Consider the following 22,185-nt stretch of genomic DNA (forward strand, 5'->3'; position numbering starts at 1 on the left):
CTAGTCCAACTCCCCAAGTATTACCAGCAATTCTTGGGCCCAGGGCAAAGCTAGTCAGGGGTTTCAGCTCACCAATTTCTCAACTGTTGCAGCTGTCAACAAAGATGCTTCCCTGGCTTGACAGTCACAAATGCAGCAAGACTGTATGGTTCTTTATTCCCAGGGTCAGGAGGCCTGGCAGCCCTAACTGCAAAGGGCACTCACGCTCTTGCACACTGCCAATTACCGGCTCTTCCTTGCTGTTCTGCTCTCCATCCTGTCCTCTCTCCTGTACCCTCTATGCTGGTTACTGGTGTCATCTCTCACCCAGTGTCCATGGCTCCTCTTCCTTCACTTCCCACATGGTTACATCCTCTGAAGTCTACCCCAGAAATGTCTGTCTGTCCCATGCACCTCTCCACTTCCACTGACTCATTATTGACCCTGAGCACATTATCAAGTCCTTGGCTATTTGTTGTTGTTTATTGTTACACTGCTGGAATTCCTGGGTCTGTCACCTTCCATTCTCTATATATTTGCATTTAGGTTTTACAGCAACCTGAATTCTTTTCAAAATTGGAAAATAATAATAGATTTTTTTTTCTTAAAGGCACCACTGGTGACAAATTGGTCCTTCTAAAGATTTCTAGGATTTAACAGTGTTATTTGGTAAACATATAAAACCCAACATACATGTCCACAGCATGTAGACTGGGGTTTAGCACACAACCCTTTGAAAGACTGCCTACTAATCATGCCCATCCAGGAAATACAGTGGGGGTGCCTCAAGCATGAACCACACTCAACATACAAAGCAAAGTCAAAATCCATCTGACTGTCAATGAACATCAATGACTACACCCAATTGCCAATCAGGCTGACATTTTATTTCTACTTCTTTTATGAGAGGCAATACAATGTGTTAATATTGCTTAGTCTGCATATTTTATGTTGGAATCATACAACGATTTGAAATCATGGTTAATAAATTGTTCATCGTACTGTCTGAGGTGCACTTCTGGAATGAGACACACAGATTTAGTATAAAGACTCATTCTCAACATTAATAATATTTTGGAGTTCTTCAAAAAGGACATAATTAATTTAAAAAAATACACAGGGATTTCTTTTTCTTATTGGAATTTTTAAAATGACAGAATAGCATAATCCCATAGTATGGAAATCCCATAACATCAAATGTTCAACTAAAAGTCTATATTCCTCTGTTTAGAAATTATACATGACTTTGATGAACAATAGAAATTTTTATCTTTGCTAATTACTTATTAGTTCAGTTTTTTTTTTTTTCATGGAGATCCCTATTCAGGGAAAGTAACTTGACTGTATTTCAGTTTCTTTGACTATAAAAATGCTGACTCCCCCGCTTCCCCTTTTAAAGTTACATCTGCTGGGCGCAGTGGCTCACGCCTATAATCCCAGCACTTTGGGAGGCCGAGGCGGGCAGATCACCTCAGGTTAGGAGTTCAAGATCAGCCTGGCCAACATGATGAAACCCCATCTCTACTAAAAAACTGGAAAATATTAGAAAGCAGGATAAAATGAAACAAATTTCAAAATAAAACAAAATAAAGCAAAATGCCCCTTTGTCTCAAGCACAAAATAGAGCCAACCACTCTGATCACTGTTGTATTTCCTTCCAAAAAAAAAAAAAACAACAACACAGTGGGGGCAAGGGGAAGGGCATTTATGTAGATGTCATCATGGTTGCTGAACATAAATAACAGGAACAGAAACTGGAAGAAACTGATATGGTACAGGAAGTGCCAGAAATGCTAGCCCACATTCAACCCAAGGCAGCCAGGCCTAGCCTCCTCTGCTCCTGGCCTCCAGGCAGGCTCTCGTGTGAAAAGGGGAGAGGAGGGGCTCTTCTTGTTTTTGACCTAGAAGGCTCTGCGATTGGCAGGTGCTGTTACTGCCCATGGTAAGGCCCTACTCTAGTCCAGGCTTCCAAAGTGGAGCACGAATACAATATTAATTTTTATGTACTCACTTTTTATTCTAAGTAGGCTTTCCTAATCTTTAGTATACAGATTAACAGTAGTACACATGTATAATTTATAAATGAACTTTCTGATTCGAGAGGGATGTGCTCAAAATTCATTTATTGATGGAGTGAGACCACCATCATTATTTTTATTAATTTTTTTTTTTTTTGAGACAGGATCTGCCTCTGTTGCCTAGGTTGGAGTGCAGTGGTGTGGGTGTGATGTTGGCTCACTGCAATCTCTGCCTCCTGGGCTCAGGCGATCCTTCCACCTAAGCCTCCTGAGTAGCTGGGACCACAGATCTACACCACCACACCCAGCTAATTTTTGTATTTTTTTGGTAGAGACAGGTTTTTTCCATGTTGTCCAGGTTGATCTTGAACTCCTGGCCTCAAGCAATCCTCCCACCTTAGCCTCCCAAAGTGCTGGAATAACAGGTATGAGCCACTGTGCCTAGCTGAGACCATCATTATTGATGGAGGGAGGGTACTTCTCCCTGAGCACATTATGTTCTTTCATGCCTCTGGTTCTTTGTGTTGCTTCTTCTGCATGGAATCTTCTTTCTTCCTTCTCCATCTGGCAAATTTCTAGTCTTCCTTCAAGATCCTGCTCAAAGGTCACCTCTGCAATGGAACCTATCCTAACGAGCCAGGCAGAGCTGATTTTCCCTTTCCCTAGCTCCATTTCAGCTTGTTTACATCTGCAGCCACCAGTGCATGGGCTTTTTTAGGAAAAAGACTTGTCTTTATCCCTCAGTCTTTTTAGAAGTGCTCCTTCAAGTGTGGTCTGCAGACCACCTACATTTGTACTCACTGCACTCACTGAATGGAAGATTCTTGGGTGCCACCCAACATCCACGGAATCAGAATATCTGGGAATAGGGCCCTGATGCTCCTTGTGCACTCAAATGTTTGAGAAGTAGTGGCTTGACACACATTCATCTATCTATTAAGTGGATGAATGAAGAAAGGGGAAGAGAGAGGTAGAGAAGGTGTGGCAAGATGAGAAAGGGGAAGGGGAGCTGTTCTGGTGGCAAATGTGACATTCAGAACTGGGAGTCCCTTTGTCTTACTTCTCTCTTCATCAAGTAGTAAAACGTAGAAGTGATGATGAACCATTCCTATCCCATAGCTGGAATCCACTGCATGCTAAATAAACAGAAAGTTGGGAGGGATAACTTATTGCCAGTGTCTTGGTGTAGAGGAAAGGAAATTTCCCAAATGCTACTCTGGAAGAGAATCAACCTTAACTGAACATCTCTTATGGGCCAGGCTAGTGATGTTCTAGAATGATGTGATAAATGCATTACTTGTATATGAATTTTCACAAAACCCCTAGAAAGTGGTAACAGTACTCCTGTTTTATAGCTGTGAAGGAGTTAAAAAAACTCAACCAGGTTCAGAGCTAGAATATGTAGAGATGAGATTTAAACCTTATTCTAACTCTACATCCCATGCCTCCTAATTAAGTGGCTAATAAACCTTGGAAAATGTGTCATTTATTAGAATATGGCCTGGTAAGAATCAAGAGTTTATAGTCACTAGAAGCAGCATGTAGTATACATATAAGGAATTCTGTTTTATCGGCTTCACGTACAGTCTTTCTATACGATTTGTTGCTGACTTAGCTGACGAACTGCCCAAAATAACTCCTTAGTCTCACTGTACCAGTCCAAAAAACAGAAATAAGCTCCAAGATGCAGTATGAAATTGTAATTTAGGACTCACTTTTCAGTATTATAATGTATTTTATATTTATACTAATATATAAGAACAAATTCATCTTCTTTTTTCTAGTGAAAATAGACTGTATGGCATATATTTTTTAAAAAAGAATCCTATGTATCCTATGGGAATATGTAGATAGAACAATTTGCGTATTTCCTCTTTATTTTTCTATTTTATGATGAAAACAAACAATTCCTTTTCAGAAGTACATTCCTGGGCTGTTTGATTGGTAAACTTTCATCTGCTGAAAAGATTCAGAAATCTTCTCCGATTTCAGGCTGAAATTAGAATCAATTTCTTGTCTTCCAGCTCTTATTGCAGGCCTTTATTCTGCAAAGAAGGCTGCAGTGCCAGCAGAGCTGACTGCCAGTGCCAAGTGTGTGGCTGACATAACGTATGGAGGTAATCCACACATGGAGCTCAGGAAGCCTATTAATACGAGGTGCTATTTATGCTGGTTTCCTGGGGACTGTACCTAAACTGAAAAGGCCAGTTCAGTACTTTTCGTATTTATCAACCTGCTCTTCCTTCATGTCAACTGATTCATTCAGTCCTTGCAAAGGCAGGCCCTGGGGAAACATCTATTGTAGAGAAAAACCTCAGGGAGGAAAGAAAATAGGAAAAGAGAAGCGTTCACCTCCAAAGAGTGAGCTACACCTATTTAGAAAGACACATATTCACAAACGAGGCAACATTTGAAATATACTGCACCACAGGGACTTGCTTTAGTCACAAAGTCATGGGAACCTTGAGTTTCTCCATGTAATATGGGTATTTGCCCTTTTCACAATTTCAGAATAGATCCTGGAGCTTATTTCGGTTTATTGGACTGGTGCAGAGTGAGGAAAAGGAGTCATTTTGGGCAATTTGTCAGCTAGACAGCAACAGAAACCATACACATGGCTCTCTTGAGGCATAAATATATTTATTAGCCTCTTCCATTATTGTCTCTTGGTGTCCCTTGCAAGTAAATGTTCACCCCCATACCCTCTGTTCCTTTAACTTCTGGCATAATATTGAATATTGGGTGTGGGGAGAAAAAAGTTTGTTTAATTTTCTTTCTGTGGGGCTTTGTGCAAGTCACAAGCAGGTGAACACTTAGAAAAACGACTTGATGAGCAGGAAAGGGATTAGTCAGAAAGTCTGGTTTGTATAGATTTTGATCATTGAAAGGATTGTATTCATTTCCGGAGCAGAAAGAGATACAGCCCTTTTATTAAATGTCTTTTAAAACAAAACATTAAAAAACACAATCGAAACTCTTGATTTTATTAGAAAACAAAACCAAAACCACACTGAACTCTTATGATTTTTGTTGTTGTTGTTGTTGTTTTGTTTTTGTTGTTTAAACAGTCTTGTTCTATCACCCAGGCTGGAGTGCGGTGGTGTGATCTCAGCTCACTGCGACCTCTGCCTCCCAAGTTCAAGTGATTCTCCTGCCTCAGCTTCCTGAGTAGCTGAGATTACAGGCACGTGCCACCACATCCGGCTAATTTTTGTATATTTAGTAGAGACAGGGTTTAGCCATGTTGTGTCTCGAACTCCTGACCTCAAGTGATCTACCCACCTCAGCCTCCCAAAGTGCTGGGATTACAGGTGTGGGCCACCGTGCCCAGCCATTTGTTTGTTTTTGAGACAGGGTCTTTCTCTGTTGCCCAGCCTGCAGTATAATGGCATGATCACAGCTTACACAGCCTCAAACTGGGGGCTCAAATGATCCTCCCACCTCAGCCTCCTGAGTAGCTGGGACTACAGGACCGTACCACCACATCTGGCTAATTTTAAATTTTTTTGTAGAGATGAGGTCTCCCGATGTTGCTCTAGCTGGCCAAACTCTTGATTTTTTTCTTCACTAACCGTTTAATCTAAGGAACTGGCAAAATTTAGTAAATGTTTAACACATTCCTGATAATTAAAAATAGAATTGAAAGCTTTTAAAAATTATTATGTAACAATGCTAAGTGGCTGAAAAGGCTCCTAAAGGCAGCGTTCCTACTGGTAACCCTATTATAAACATGCCGTGTTGAACGGCACAGAGAAAAGCATCACCTCATTACCGTACAACGACACTATCCTACCCCAGATACTCTCAGCGTCCACCAGGAGTGTTTACTATCAATATTTCAGCCGCGTTGGTTTAACAATGGAATCTTGACTCATTCCTCATACTTGTATCAACATCTTCCATGTGACTGAACTCAAAACCCAAATTTGCTTGTTGCCACAGCATCTATTCTGTGACACAGATGTGATTCTAGGACCTGTTTCGCCTAACACATATTTTTCCTATGCCCACCTGTTAAAAAGTATATATAGTGCCACAATTCCAGTGATTCTCCTAATTAAGACAGAGTAATGAAATGGCCAGTAAGTATTTGTTCAACCACTACGGCACTGTAAGATATATAAAAGACCTGCTTCATTTGGCTTAAAGAACACAATGGCTGGCACATCTGGGTATGTCACCGGTATCAGAGTAGTTGGATATATGCCAGGTATGCCCACAAACACCAAGTAATATTGCTGCCCGGCTGAAGCCAAAGAAGAAGAAGAAGAACCCCCAAGCAGACATTTAATGGAACAATTCCTTACTGTATTTATCTTTACATGTCTCAGATCTTCATCCTAATCCTGGTCCCCACTGCGATATTTGGTTTTATTGCAAAATGAGAAAAAGACTCAGGTAGAAACAGAATGGCTAATGAAAGTGACTGCTTATCATTAGCTACAACCTTCGGTTCTTAATTTTTCCATTTTCTTCTAAGGACTGAGTAGAATTCTATAATGAAAAAGAGACGATAAAGCAAAGCCTTCAATTTTCTACACTTCAGTATTATTGTTTTTCTGATCTCAAGGAGACAAAAATGTAATTTGACCTTTAAAATGTGTAGTGAGAGGGTTTACATTTCAGGCACTATGGAAAAAATATTTCCTGCTGCACTGATATGAAATGAGAAGACAAATACAGTATGTTTCTTTGGGTTTGTAAGTGATTGGAAAGTCCCTCTTTCATATCTCCAGTGGTGGCTTAGGAGGGCAGCTGGGGTCAGACAGATGCTCAGGGATGTTTCAGAGGGAAGAGTCTCCATCCTTCCCTCAAGGAGCTCCAGCAGAAGTGAGGTGGCAGGACGAATGAGATACTCTTCCTCTCACTTTCCTCTCACTCAGGCTTTCCCAGCACTACAGACATTTTGGGTCAGGGGAGCGGCGGGAGAGATGGCTAGCAGCATCCCTAGCCTCTACCTAATAGATGCCTGCGGCACTCTCTCCCTGTGGCTGTGACAACCAAAAATATTTCCAAATCAATGGTCTCCTGGGGGCAAAATCGTCCCATTAAGAACCACTGCTGTGGCCCTAGATATATCACTCCCTTTGCAAGACTCTAGACCAGCAAATGTCAATTTTCAACCACAGATGTCAAGAGAATGATCTGTTTTTGGTTTTTATTGAGACAGGGTCTCACTCTGTCATCCAGGCTGGAGTGCAGTGGCATGAATATGGCTCACAGCAGCCTTGAATTCCTGGACTTAAGTGATCTTCCCACCTCAGCCTCCTGAATAGCTGGGACCACAGGCATATACCATTACGCCCAGCTAATCAAAAAATTGTAGAGATGAGGTCTCTCCATGTTGTCTAGGCTGGTCTCCAATTCCTGGGCTCAAGCAATCCTCCTGCCTCGGCCTTCCAAGGTGTTGGGATTGCAGGCATGAGCCACCGTGCCTGGCCCTTTGGTTGTTGTTGTTGTTGTTGAGGCAGTCTCACTCTGTTGTCCAGGCTGGAGTGCAGTGGAGTGATCTTGGCTCACTGCAACCTCCACCTCCCAGGTTCAAGTGATTTTCCTGCCTCAGCCTTCTGAGTAGCTGGGATTACAGGTATACGCCACCATGCCTGGCTAATTTTTTGTATTTTTAGTAGACATGGGGTTTCACCACATTGGCCAGGCTAGTCTTGAACTCCTGACCTCAGGTGATCCACCTGCTTCAGCCTCCCAAAGTGCTGGGATTACAGGCGTGAGCCACCGTGCCCGGCCTGTTGTTTTTAAAAGCCTGGTACTGTCAGTATCTCTGGGGGTGGCACTTAGGCAAGGGAGGACTATAAAGCTCTGACTTTTTATTTATAGTGTACACACATATACTTTGGTATGCAAAGAAGTAGATACTAATATATAGACATTATCTTTTAATGTTAAGTTGTTCACAAAGAGAACACATAAAAAACCAAAGGACACAGAAAAGCCAGGGTTTACCATTGTTTGGAAAGCCAGGAGTCACATGAAAGCAGGTAAAATTTGGAGAATAAGGGCAGGGGAAAAAAAACAAAAACAACCAATTAACATGGCAAGAATCAGCTGTGAAAAACCTGCAACAGTGATGGTCTTACTTGGACTCAAACTAAAGGGGCTTCAAGGATATATGTTTCAACAATTTAAAATTATCCGGGTATCTGAGGAGAGCAAACTGGGAATATGGGACACATGGTTACATAGGTGGTTCTGATACTCAACAGTGCCACTGGCAATTTCCCATATGGGAGACTTCAAGATCACATCCTGGGAAAAATGCACAGTATTTAAAGTGTCAGTGGTGACATCTGGTTTGTATGTGAGGCCACCTGTAGACCACACTGATAATCTGTGTGTGATTTTGCTTGGCTATTAACAGGGCTTCAGTAGCAGATGAGAAGGATTTGAGGGATGAGAACGATAAACTTATTTCAAAATAGCTTTTTCTTCTGCCTAAAAGTCCCACTTTTATTTTATTATTACTTTTTGAGGCAGGGACTCACTCTGTTGCCCAAGCTGGAGTGCAGTGGCATGATCTTGGCTCACTACAGCCTCAACTTCCTAGACTCCAGTGATCCTCCCACCTCTCAGCCTCCCGAGTATCTGGGACTACAGACAAACCACCACACCCAGCTACTTTTTTTTCTTTTTGTAGAGACAGGGTCTCACTGTGTTGCCCAGATTGGCCTCAAACTCCTGCCTCAGCCTCCCAAAGGGCTAGGATTACAGGTGTGTGCCACCTTCCCCTGCCACATTCTCACTTTTAGAGTTATTCTTTTGGTTGGGGTAGAGAGTCTCAACAGAGCATTTGTTAGCATGCAAATATGTCCCTTTGAGAGGAAGGATACATGATTATCAAAGGAATGAGTTTAGTAGTTACATAAGATAATTGAGTTTTCATAGTTAAAAAAAAGAGAGGGGGGCGGAGCAAGATGGTCGAATAGGAACAGCTCCAGTCTCCAACTCCCAGCGCGAGCAACACACAAGACTGGTGATTTCTGCATTTTCAACTGAGGTACTGGGGTCATCTCACTAGGGAGTGCCAGACAATTGGTGCTGGTCAGCTGCTGCAGCCCGACCAGCGAGAGCTGAAGCAGGGCGAGGCATTGCCTCACCTGGGAAGCGCAAGGGGGAAGGGAATCCCTTTTCCTAGCCAGGGGAACTGAGACACACAACATCTGGAAAATCGGGTAACTCTCATCCCAATACTGCGCTTTAAGCAAACGGGCACACCAGGAGATTATACCCATACCTGGCCGGGAGGGTCCCACGGCCATGGAGCCTCCCTCATTGCTAGCACAGCAGTCTGCGATCTAACTGCAAGGCAGCAGTGAGGCTGGGGGAGGGGCGACCGCCATTGCTGAGGCTTGAGTAGGTAAACAAAGCCGCTGGGAAGCTCGAACTGGGTGGAGCTCACAGCCGCTCAAGGAAACCTGCCTGTCTCTATTGAATCCACCTCTGGGGACAGGGCACAGCTAAACAACAACAACAAAAAAAGCAGCAGAACCCTGTGTAGATGCAAATGATTCTGTCTGACAGCTTTGAAGAGAGCAGTGGATCTCCCAACATGGAGGTTGAGATCTGAGAACGGACAGACTGCCTGCTCAAGTGGGTCCCTGACCCCTGAGTAGCCTAACTGGGAGACATCCCCCACTAGGGGCAGTCTGACACTCCACACCTAACAGGGTAGAGTACACCCCTGAGAGGAAGCTTCCAAAGTAAGAATCAGACAGGTACACTCGCTGTTCAGCAATATTCTATCTTCTGCAACCTCTGCTGCTGATACCCAGGCAAACAGGGTCTGGAGTGGACCTCAAGTAATCTCCAACAGACCTACAGCTGAGGGTCCTGACTATTAGAAGGAAAACTATCAAACAGGAAGAACACCTATACCAAAACCCCATCAGTACGTCACCATCATCAAAGACCAGAGGCAGATAAAACCACAAAGATGGGGAAGAAGCAGGGCAGAAAAGCTGGAAATTCAAAAAATAAGAGCGCATCCCCCCTGCAAAGGAGCGCAGCTCATCGCCAGCAACGGATCAAAGCAGGTCAGAGAATGACTTTGATGAGATGAGAGAAGAAGGCTTCAGTCCATCAAACTTCTCAGAGCTAAAGGAGGAATTACGTACCCAGCGCAAAGAAACTACAAATCTTGAAAAAAGAGTGGAAGAATTGATAGCTAGAATAATTAATGCAGAGAAGGTCATAAACGAAATGAGGGAGATGAAAACCATGACACGAGAAATACGTGACAAATCCACAAGCTTCAGTAACCGACTCGATCAACTGGAAGAAAGAGTATCAGCGATTGAGGATCAAATGAATGAAATGAAGTGAGAAGAGAAACCAAAAGAAAAAAGAAGGAAAAGAAATGAACAAAGCCTGCAAGAAGTATGGGATTATGTAAAAAGACCAAATCTACATCTGATTGGGGTGCCTGAAAGTGAGGGGGAAAATGGAACCAAGTTGGAAAACACTCTTCAGGATATCATCCAGGAGAACTTCCCCACCTAGTAGGGCAGGCCAACATTCAAATTCAGGAAATACAGAGAATGCCACAAAGATACTCCTCGAGAAGAGCAACTCCAAGACACATAATTGCCAGATTCACCAAAGTTGAAATGAAGGAAAAAATCTTAAGGGCAGCCAGAGAGAAAGGTCGGGTTACCCACAAAGGGAAGCCCATCAGACTAACAGCAGACCTCTCAGCAGAAACTCTACAAGCCAGAAGAGAGTGGGGGCCAATATTCAACATTCTTAAAGAAAAGAATTTTCAACCCAGAATTTCATATCCAGCCAAACTAAGTTTCATAAGTGAAGGAGAAATAAAATCCTTTACAGATAAGCAAATGCTTAGAGATTTTGTCACCACCAGGCCTGCCTTACAAGAGACCCTGAAGGAAGCCCTAAACATGGAAAGGAACAACCGGTACCAGCCATTGCAAAAACATGCCAAAATGTAAAGACCATCAAGGCTAGGAAGAAACTGCATCAACTAACGAGCAAAATAACCAGTTAATATCATAATGGCAGGATCAAGTTCACACATAACAATGTTAACCTTAAATGTTTTAATGGACTAAATGCTCCAATGAAAAGACACAGACTGGCAAACTGGATAAAGAGTCAAGACCCATCAGTCTGCTGTATTCAGGAGACCCACCTCACATGCAGAGACATACATAGGCTCAAAATAAAGGGATGGAGGAAGATCTACCAAGCAAATGGAGAACAAAAAAAAGCAGGGGTTGCAATCCTAGTCTCTGATAAAACAGACTTTAAACCATCAAAGATCAAAAGAGACAAAGAAGGCCATTACATAATGGTAAAGGGATCAATTCAACAGGAAGAGCTAACTATCCTAAATATATATGCACCCAATACAGGAGCACCCAAATTCATAAAGCAAGTCCTTAGAGACTTACAAAGAGACTTAGACTCCCATACAATAATAATGGCAGACTTCAACACTCCACTGTCAACATTAGACAGATCAACGAGACAGAAAGTTAACAAGGATATCCAGAAATTGAACTCATCTCTGCACCAAGCAGACCTAATAGACATCTATAGAACTCTCCACCCCAAATCAACAGAATGTACATTCTTCTCAGCACCACATCGCACTTATTCCAAAATTGACCACATAATTGGAAGTAAAGCACTCCTTAGCAAATGTAAAAGAACAGAAATTATAACAAACTGTCTCTCAGACCACAGTGCAATCAAACTAGAACTCAGGACTAAGAAACTCAATCAAAACCGCTCAACTACATGGAACCTGAACAACCTGCTCCTGAATGACTACTGGGTACATAACGAAATGAAGGCAGAAATAAAAATGTTCTTTGAAACCAATGAGAACAAAGATACAACATACCAGAATCTCTGGGACACATTTAAAGCAGTGTGTAGAAGGAAATTTATAGCACTAAATGCCCACAAGAGAAAGCTGGAAAGATCTAAAATTGACACTCTAACATCACAATTAAAAGAACTGGAGAAGCAAGAGCAAACACATTCAAAAGCTAGCAGAAGGCAAGAAATAACTAAGATCAGAGAAGAACTGAAGGAGATAGAGACACAAAAAACCCTCCAAAAAAATCAATGAATCCAGGAGTTGGTTTTTTGAAAAAATCAACAAAATTGACAGACTGCTAGCAAGACTAATAACGAAGAAAAGAGAGAAGAATCAAATAGACGCAATAAAAAATGATAAAGGGGATATCACCACCAATCCCACAGAAATACAAACTACCATCAGGGAATACTATAAACACCTCTACGCAAATAAACTAGAAAATCTAGAAAAAATGGATAATTTCCTGGACACTTACACTCTTCCAAGACTAAACCAGGAAGAAGTTGAATCCCTGAATAGACCAATAGCAGGCTCTGAAATTGAGGCAATAATTAATAGCCTACCAACCAAAAAAAGTCCAGGACCAGATGGATTCACAGCTGAATTCTACCAGAGGTACAAGGAGGAGCTGGTACCATTCCTTCTGAAACTATTCCAATCAATTGAAAAAGAGGGAATCCTCCCTAACTCATTTTATGAGCCAACATCATCCTGATACCAAAGCCTGGCACAGACACAACAAAAAAAGAAAATTTTAGACCAATATCCTGATGAACATCAATGCAAAATCCTCAATAAAATACTGGCAAACTGGATTTAGCAGCACATCAAAAAGCTTATCCACCATGATCAAGTGGGCTTCATCCCTGGGATGCAAGGCTGGTTCAACATTCGCAAATCAATAAACGTAATCCAGCATATAAACAGAACCAAAGACAAGAACCACATGATTATCTCAATAGATGCAGAGAAGTCTTTTGACAAAATTCAACAGCCCTTCATGCTAAAAACGCTCAATAAATTCGGTATTGATGGAATGTACCTCAAAATAATAAGAGCTATTTATGACAAACCCACAGCCAATATCATACTGAATGGGCACAAACTGGAAAAATTCCCTTTGAAAACTGGCACAAGACAGGGATGCCCTCTCTCACCACTCCTATTCAACATAGTCTTGGAAGTTCTGGCTAGGGCAATCAGGCAAGAGAAAGAAATCAAGGGTATCCAGTTAGGAAAAGAAGAAGTCAAATTGTCCCTGTTTGCAGATGACATGATTGTATATTTAGAAAAGCCCATTGTCTCAGCCCAAAATCTCCTTAAGCTGATAAGCAACTTCAGCAAAGTCTCAGGATACAAAATTAATGTGTAAAAATCACAAGCATTCTTATACACCAGTAACAGACAAACAGAGAGCCAAATCATGAATGAACTTCCATTCACAATTGCTTCAAAGAGAATAAAATACCTAGGAATCCAACTTACAAGGGATGTAAAGGACCTCTTCAAGGAGAACTACAAACCACTGCTCAGTGAAATCAAAGAGGACACAAACAAATGGAAGAACATACCATGCTCATGGATAGGAAGAATCAATATTGAAAATGGCCATACTGCCCAAGGTAATTTATAGATTCAATGCCATCCCCATCAAGCTACCAATGAGTTTCTTCACAGAATTGGAAAAAACTGCTTTAAAGTTCATATGGAACCAAAAAAGAGCCCGCATTGCTAAGACAATCCTAAGTCAAAAGAACAAAGCTGGAGGCATCACGCTACCTGACTTCAAACTATACTACAAGGCTACAGTAACCAAAACAGCATGGTACTGGTACCAAAACAGAGATATAGACCAATGGAACAGAACAGAGTCCTCAGAAATAATACCACACATCTGCAGCCATCTGATCTTTGACAAACCTGAGAGGAATAAGAAATGGGGAAAGGATTCCCTATTTAATAAATGGTGCTGGGAAAATTGGCTAGCCATAAGTAGAAAGCTGAAACTGGATCCTTTCCTTACTCCTTATACGAAAATTATTCAAGATGGATTAGAAACTTAAATGTTAGACCTAATACCATAAAAACCCTAGAAGAAAACCTAGGTAGTACCATTCAGGACATAGGCATGGGCAAGGACTTCATGTCTAAAACACCAAAAGCAACGGCAGCAAAAGCCAAAATTGACAAATGGGATATGATTAAACTAAAGAGCTTCTGCACAGCAAAAGAAACTACCATCAGAGTCAACAGGCAACCTACAGAATGGGAGAAAATTTTTGCAATCTACTCATCTGACAAAGGGCTAATATCTGGAACCTACAAAGAACTCAAACAAATTTACAAGAAAAAAACAAACAACCCCATCAAAAAGTGGGCAAAGGATATGAACAGACATTTCTCAACAGAAGACATTCATACAGCCAACAGACACATGAAAAAATGCTCATCATCACTCGCCATCAGAGAAATGCAAATCAAAACCACAATGAGATACCATCTCACACCAGTTAGAATGGTGATCATTAAAAAGTCAGGAAACAACAGGTGCTGGAGAGGATGTGGAGAAATAGGACACTTTTACACTGTTGGTGGATTGTAAACTAGTTCAACCATTGTGGAAAACAGTATGGCGATTCCTCAGGATCTAGAACTAGATGTACCATATGACCCAGCCATCCCACTACTGGGTATATACCCAAAGGATTATAAATCATGCTGCTATAAAGACACATGCACACGTATGTTTATTGAGGCACTATTCACAATAGCAAAGACTTGGAATCAACCCAAATGTCCATCTGTGACAGACTGGATTAAGAAAATGTGGCACATATACACCATGGAATATTATGCAGCCATAAAAAAGGATGAGTTTGCGTCCTTTGTAGGGACATGGATGCAGCTGGAAATCATTATTCTTAGCAAACTATCACAAGAACAGAAAACCAAACACCGCATGTTCTCACTCATAGGTGGGAACTGAACAATGAGATCACTTGGACTCGGGAAGGGGACCATCACACATCGGGGCCTATTATGGGGAGGGGGAGGGGGGAGGGATTGCATTGGGAGTTATACCTGATATAAATGACGAATTGATGGGTGCTGATGGGTTGATGGGTGCAGCACACCAACATGGCACAAGTATACATATGTAACAAACCTGCACGTTATGCACATGTACGCTAGAACTTAAAGTTTAATTAAAAAAAAAAAAAAAGATTTAAAAAAAGAGAAAAGGGATATGGAGACACCACTCTAAACACCTATCTTGATTGAGGTGAGGAGCCCTGGCCTGTAGATGGCAGCAGGAGGTTCATCCTGTCTGTTGGGAAGGAGAAAACTCTAAGATGCAGGAAAATTGGCAGAGGAAGGGTAAGTGGGCCAGGGCTCAGGGTGCAGGCAGCTGAGACTCCTGACCTACTTTGAAATTCTGCTTGGGCCAGACCTGGCATTGCTTTTGGAAAAGTAAACACAAAGCATAGGAACATTTCTGGCCCATTGGTACAGAACACATGCTTTCACAGATTTCCCTTTCCTCTTGGAAAACAAAACTGCTAAAAGGACTGCTCCCTCCAGCCCCCATTCTCTGTAGCCTCTTTACGCCTCCCCACGCCTAGCATACACGCTACCCCATTGGCTCATTCCTGTCTTCCATTTTCTTAGAGTGCTTTTAATTAGATGTTAAATTGACAATAGTACCTCACAGAATTTTTACAGCTATTTTTACAGCTATCTATTTTGGAACACTTTTTCCCCTAGCATATGGTGGAACTATCAAGTATTATTCTCCTTCCTCAATGTTTTTTTTTTTTTTTGAATTTAATGTTTTATTGCTCATTTTAAGCCTTCACAATCAACTTGGACACATACAGATTTGTGATGAGAAGCTAGACTAGTTTGCATATAAAGCAATTAAATCTGGCAGCTATGATTCCAAAGGATGAATATTTTCCAGTTGTGGTAGGAGGCCAATCATACAGAAAAGAAACCAGCTGTTTCATGTTAGTTCCTGATGTGACTTTTCACACAGATGCTCATGTCGCAAAATTTATTTTCTGTTAAGATGTATTGTGAGGGCATTGTGTCATCTCTGTTCCCCTCACAAATCCCTAATTCTTCCTGGGAAAATGAGAATGCTCTGTTACGGTAATGCAGCCTACGTAACTGCATCCTGCTTAAATGACAACTTTGATTTTACATTTTAGCTAGTTAGTGGTTTTCTTCAATAACTGTACTGAACAAAATATTCTTCACAGCCCGATTGGAAGAGAGATCATTTCGTTCATTTTACCTTGATGTGTGCTTGCTTGGTATTGAAGATGTGCAAACAACAGCTTGCTCCCAGCCTCTCAAAATCATCATTCTCATGAATTCCAGCAGTACTTTTCAGGGAATTTAGTCAAGCAGGACTCAGGTCCTTATGCTGGCACTTTTTGGTAGCAAAGTGAACATTTAGAATTTCTGACCTGAGTGTCCAGTTCTAAACTATACGACATGCTTGTTGAGTACGTTGTGGTTGGGATAACTGGGTGGCCCAAAGCAAGCAGAGTAGAAGATGCACTGGAAATGGAAGGTAACATCTATGTCGCTTGTGCACCATATGCGGTGACATCTCTCTCAGAACTGGCACTCTTTCTGGAAATCACCAGAGGACTTGTCCCCATGTCCTCCAAATCTAGATATGCCTCATGATGTAATACTGAGGCTACAACTGCATTAAAATGAGTACATTCTAATACACCTACAGTTCACTCAAAGTTTCCTATAATGCTTAGAATGCAGGATTTCACCATCAATAGGAAAATTTCATTAAAAAAATTTCTAAGCTGCCATCTCCAATTTTGTGACCTGATATTTCAAGAGCACCACAATCTCTAAAATTCATTTTCTTCCCCTTAGAAAACAAGAGGGAGGCTTTATTCAAGTACGTCACCATGTTTGCTGGGCTGCAAGCTCATTTGGAACACAGGCAAGCTTTTTCTGTTTGGCAGACATGCATAGTTGATTTTAAAAAGCACTTTGGTTTTATTTTTAAGTTAACATTTATGCAATTATTGTGGGATCACTTTTATTAAGGATTAGATCAGAAAATAAGTGCTGGTGTTTACTCATTTTATAGCAACGGCATACCAAAAATGGTTGATCTAAATGTCTTCTACGGTTTGCAGAAAAAGTGCCATTTTGTTAAGTAGGTGGCTTTTAAACAGCAGTACTACTTGGCAGCACTCATTCAGAAGTGATTCTTTCCATCAGTTTAAAACACAACATGAATTACAAGCAGAGAAAAAATATACAATTTCCTCGGGTGCTGACTTTCCTGGCCCCACGCTTTCAGCTCTTGAGGAGTAAAACTCTCACAGAATCTGTTATAAATCTCAAGATGTCTCATGACCCATGTGATGTTCATTTTACTAAGAAATAAAATAAAATAAGAAGTACTCAGAGCAGCTGGAGAAGAGGGAAGTAATTTGAGGGCATTGTTACACTTTGTCAATTAGTGTATGAGTCACTCAGATGGAAGGCTCAGAGGAAGAGTTTATTCGAAAAGGCCACACTAAAGAGTAAGATAGAGTGGTCTTCTCTGAACAGCTAACTAATGCCTCTAGACAGGGGTTGACAAACTATGACCCTCATGAGCCAAATCTGGCCCACAGCCTTTTTGATTACGTAGGGCTGCCGTTGAGCAGCAACAGCAGAGCCGAGTAGCGCACAGACACCTTACGGCCATAATGCTTAGGATAGTTACCAGTTGGCCCCATGTCTCTAGACCCTGGCTCTAGAGAACAGCCCTGGAAGCTGGGTATACTTCTAAGTGTTAAGGTAACTTACCTAAAGATAGATTGGAAAGTTATAAAACTATAAAATAATAGTAATAACAATTTTCATTTATATAGCATCTTTAATTTCTCTAAGTACTCAAACATATTCTTGGAGTTGCTTTGAACAATATGATCAAACAGAGAAGACTTACGGTGACATCCAGATGCCACAACTGGGGATGGGGGAAGGCAGATGAATCCTCCCCTCAGAGGGCCTCTGAGAGGCTGAATGATAACTGAAGGAGAAAGTTTTCTTTCAAGTTCCTGGTGTCTTCTGCACCCCTAGGATCTTATATGATACATAGCAGATGGTTTAAAATTCATGCATTTTAGATTAGTGTTAAGCTTAATTCTTAGTTTTACACAACTCTATAGTTTCTGCTAAAAAGCACATCAATGTCAAAGCAAGGACTTGGAATAGGAAAAACATGCAGAAGAAGTGATCAAATTCTAGAATCACGGGAGGCCAATGAGAGATAGGGAATATGTTACATGAACTTGGGCATGATGGATATGTGCCAACCCTTGGACTTTTGCTATTTCAGACCAAGCCGTCTCTCAGATCATCAGAGGGGCTAAGGATTATGTAATGTGGCAGCTGTGAGGGGGTCATCTTTGCTGCCACAAGGAGAGATGGTGCCTAAGAAAAAAGCCAAGAATGGAGAGAGCTAGGAGACTGTGGGAGGCACCAGGAGAGAGAGGAAGGAGAGAGGGTGAGACAGAATGAGTCCTGATAACATAATGAGGATTTACAGCCAAATTTGTCTGGAGGAACCTTCTGAAATGTTCATGTATATCAGCCAATAAATTCTCTTTTGTCTTTAACTAGTGTGACTTGATTTCTGCCACTCCAAACTGAAAGAGACCTAACTGATACGCTGAGAACATTTTTCTACTGATAATAACTAAACCTTTATTAACAGATGTATCATTTCAATTGTGGATATGAGCAAATATACAGGGTTTAAACATTTTCCATCAAAATCAGTAGCAGGGAAGGGCAAGGCAGGACCAAAACCATATTGATGCACCATGTTTAAATTCTAGTCTTAAAGTTACCCAAGAATGGGATTCCGTCGCTAAGCTTATATGAGATGTTTCTGAATTTCATTAAGGGAATTCTTATTTTATAATTATAGTGCTGGAAAATATTTTGTCTTCCTAGTAGTATTCATGATATTAGCCTTCCAGGGATTTATCAAAAATATTATTTTTTGAGGTTTTAGTCTTTGTTGAGGTTTTGTTCTACATCATTCATATAGTTTTGGGCCAACTTCAAACTCCAGTGAATTATGTCTATCAGGTTTCTTTTTATTCAAATACTTTATCTTCTTTTTTATTCCCAAGATACATGCTACTGCCTGCAGGGCTTAACAAAATCTGCTGGAGAGTTATTCTGTGATGTTTATGTACTAAATAAACAACGTATTCCATCTGATACTTTTACCTGTTGGAACAGCTCAAGCATCACAAATTTATAGTTCCTATGTTGAATCACTCACCAGTTGTGTAATTCAGCAAAGGCAGCTTTGATCTTCTTCACAGAACTATCCACTTCTTCCTTGATCATGACGCGATATCTAGTTAGAGAAACGGTGCAGCGTTGCAAATCCTTCACTGATTTCTCAATATTTGGGCCTAAAATTGATGTCAAAAAATATTATTAACTTGAGCATTTTATCCTCTGTTTGTAAGCTAAATGACAAAACAAAGCAATTAGCCCACCAAGAAAAATGGACTCATCTTTTGTCTAGTAAAAGTTCCATCAGGAGAATGTTTGTAACCCAGTGTGGGTGGTTTGTGTGGCACCTGAGGCTGTTATGATTTCACTAGTGGGGTCTCTGGCTGGGCCATCTGGGGTACGCTTGTCTCCTGCACTCTTTGGAAGGAGGCTGTGATCATTATGTTCTATCACAAATTGCAGCGCCTTAGAATCTGATATGTCTAAAGACCATTTGTGCTGCTGGCTCTCTCTATAAACACCACTTTGCATGGTTAAAAGCCAGCAGGGCTTTTGGAAGAGGAAATTGACACAGAGACTGGGAGAGGTACAAATGAGCTAGAGAGAGGATGGGGCATCAGTGCCAGGTACACTGGCACTGGCCCCATCATCCAAAGCCAGGTCTGTAATTAGAGCAGCAGCACTGAAAATAGCTCTATGGGTGCCCATCTCGCCTGATTTCCTGAAACTGTCACCAGGGTCTACAGATAGTGTATCACAAACAGGCAGATTGTACTTATCACAATCAGGCCATGTTTCGTAGAAGAAAGAAATCCCCCTCAAGAAAAGTGAGAAAGCAGATCAAACTAAAGCCAAGGAAATCAGATACAACTGAGGCTGAATGAAAAGAATAGTATTTAATCTTCTGGGAATCAAAAAGGAAGTGATTTTCATTTTTAATACAGTCATGTATCAAGTATATCCAAGCTCAGAAAAATCATAAAAATCCAGCGTGTCAAATATAAAACCCTCTTTCAATGTTACACTGTGTGTAATTTCTAACACAGAACTGAATTTACATTGGGAAGACCATATCTAAAGAACATATACCAGCCTCCAGACTCATCTTTGTTCAATGCAAGTCAAGCAATTGCGTATCAGGGAAACATGAGTCCCTTTCAGCAGTTACATTTTTAAAAGAGCTCCTGCATGAGCACTTGCTTTGTAAGATATTAGGAAGGAAGGTATTTGTGGTGCAAGTTTATCCATGCCTACAACAAGAAGAATGGTCTCAGGGGGCAGAGAAAGGAGATGTAATTCCATTTAAATATTCAAGACCTTTGATTACATGGGAGGAATCACATCTGCCTTTCCATCTATGTGGGTCACAGAAAAAAAAAAAGCAATTTCATGTGCATCTCTTTTCACTAAGCAGCATCTTTTGGAAAGTTCTGTCACTCTGGCACTTTTCTGTATGTGCAAAATATGTTGAATCATTTGTGCAAAAGAAATCACTTTACCTCTTTTCTTTGCCAACTCATCTGGCTTTATTTCAAGATGAGCTGCAGGGGTATTGGACTTAACAGGAGATGTTTTTGCCTTAGGCTTGCTTGGGTTACAAGGCTGCTCAGCTGACCACTGTAGGCCATCTGACCTCTCTGTTGTTCCATGTATAGGTTTGGGGTTCCCATCTAAGGATAGTTTCTGTTGCAGTAGTCTGTTGCCTTCTGTAAGAAAACACCAAATAATGACTGTGAAGTGATAAACTAAAAACACTGATGACAAAGTGATGGAGGATGCCAAGATTTTTGTTTTTGTTTACAAGTTGGCAATAATGCCTTTCACTGCAAACAGTCAAGAAACTTTTTCAGAAGAATCCCCAGAAGATTAGAGGGTGTACTAGAAGAGCCTTGTATTTTGAGTAGGAAGACTTGGGCATGTTTTGGCTCTGGTAATTACTTGTAGAGTGACCCTGGGCATCTCTGAGCCCTAGTTTCCTCATCCATAACTATCCAGGAAGGTTACTAAGAGGCCTGTAAAAGATGAGCAGTGCCTTTTCCCCCCTGCTATTCCAGTAAAGGCTTATGAGTCTTTAAGTACAATTTCATATTGAGGCTATAAAAATGTAGCCCTCCTATCTCCAAGTGCTACATAAATGTCTTGTGATATTTTATTCGGAATTAATGAAGGCAGAAGAGTGATTGGAGATAGAGCAAAAATGAAGTGACAACAGATACTATAATCATTGCATCTAATTTATGGAGGGCTTAAATCAGAAAACGTCATCATAATATCTCAACTATATTTAAAATCTAGGGAGTCAGATTCTCTCTGGAGATGTAATAGATGTGGCAATAAATTAGCAGGATGTTGCTTTCGGCATCTTTTAAAGGTAGGCTCCTATTTAGTTATTGCTGGAGTGAATTAAATGGCACGTTAGTGGCCTGAAAAGGAAATGTATCACCCTTAACATTTTGCTTACTACCAGAGAAAGTTTTGGGTGTGAGAAAAGGGAAGCCAGTGTGCTTTTGAAGGCCAGGTTCTTGTAGAAAGCTTGATGAGTGCAGTTTGGATCTGGGAAAACCAAGTTCTGGTATTCCTTATGTCCTGGATAACCTTGCGGGAATGTCTTCACTTGTTTGGCTGACTGGCTTGCACTCAAACAGAACACAGTCATCTTTGTAATGCCCAGCCTTTTCAGATAGTCACCCTTGCTACTCTCTACTCCCAAGGTGCTTTGCTTTATTTAAAACCATGGTACCATGGTTTTATGTTTTAACACAAGGCTTCCGTATCTGCCCCTCACCCCTGCCTTGCAGGGGCTGCAACCTTTCCAAGGGCCAACACTGAGTCCAGTTCTGTTTCGAAGCCCTAGTACTTGTGTCTGGCTCAATGGCTTTCTGTAGAATTATGATTGAATTAAAGTACATTCGAAACAATTTCATAGAAAAAAGTAAAATACAATGAAAATCTTACCTGACACAGTCACAGAGACTACACTTGAAAAAATACAAAGGAATATGATCTAGGTCCTAGTCAATTTGATTTTAGACATTAGTC

At 41.0% G+C, this 22,185-nt stretch overlaps 1 protein-coding gene across 8 annotated transcripts in view; it reads right to left on the reverse strand.

Annotated features, from left to right (window-relative positions):
• The window catches only part of SPATS2L (spermatogenesis associated serine rich 2 like), a 177,946-nt gene that overhangs the window by 25,112 nt on the left and 130,649 nt on the right, over positions 1-22,185 (reverse strand). For 6 of the 8 annotated variants that reach the window (XM_033232043.1, XM_033232041.1, XM_033232042.1 and 3 more), the window contains 2 exons: positions 20,646-20,852; positions 19,187-19,322 (listed from right to left, as the gene is read on the reverse strand). In XM_033232043.1, the coding sequence (XP_033087934.1) occupies positions 19,187-19,322; positions 20,646-20,852 (343 nt within the window). The remainder of the gene's footprint in view (positions 1-19,186; positions 19,323-20,645; positions 20,853-22,185) is intronic. The other 2 variants (XM_033232047.1, XM_033232046.1) reach the window with 1 other exon arrangement.

The sequence above is a fragment of the Trachypithecus francoisi genome, unplaced genomic scaffold, assembly GCF_009764315.1.
Source record: "Trachypithecus francoisi isolate TF-2019V2 unplaced genomic scaffold, Tfra_2.0 Lachesis_group13, whole genome shotgun sequence".
Classification (NCBI taxonomy): domain Eukaryota; kingdom Metazoa; phylum Chordata; class Mammalia; order Primates; family Cercopithecidae; genus Trachypithecus; species Trachypithecus francoisi.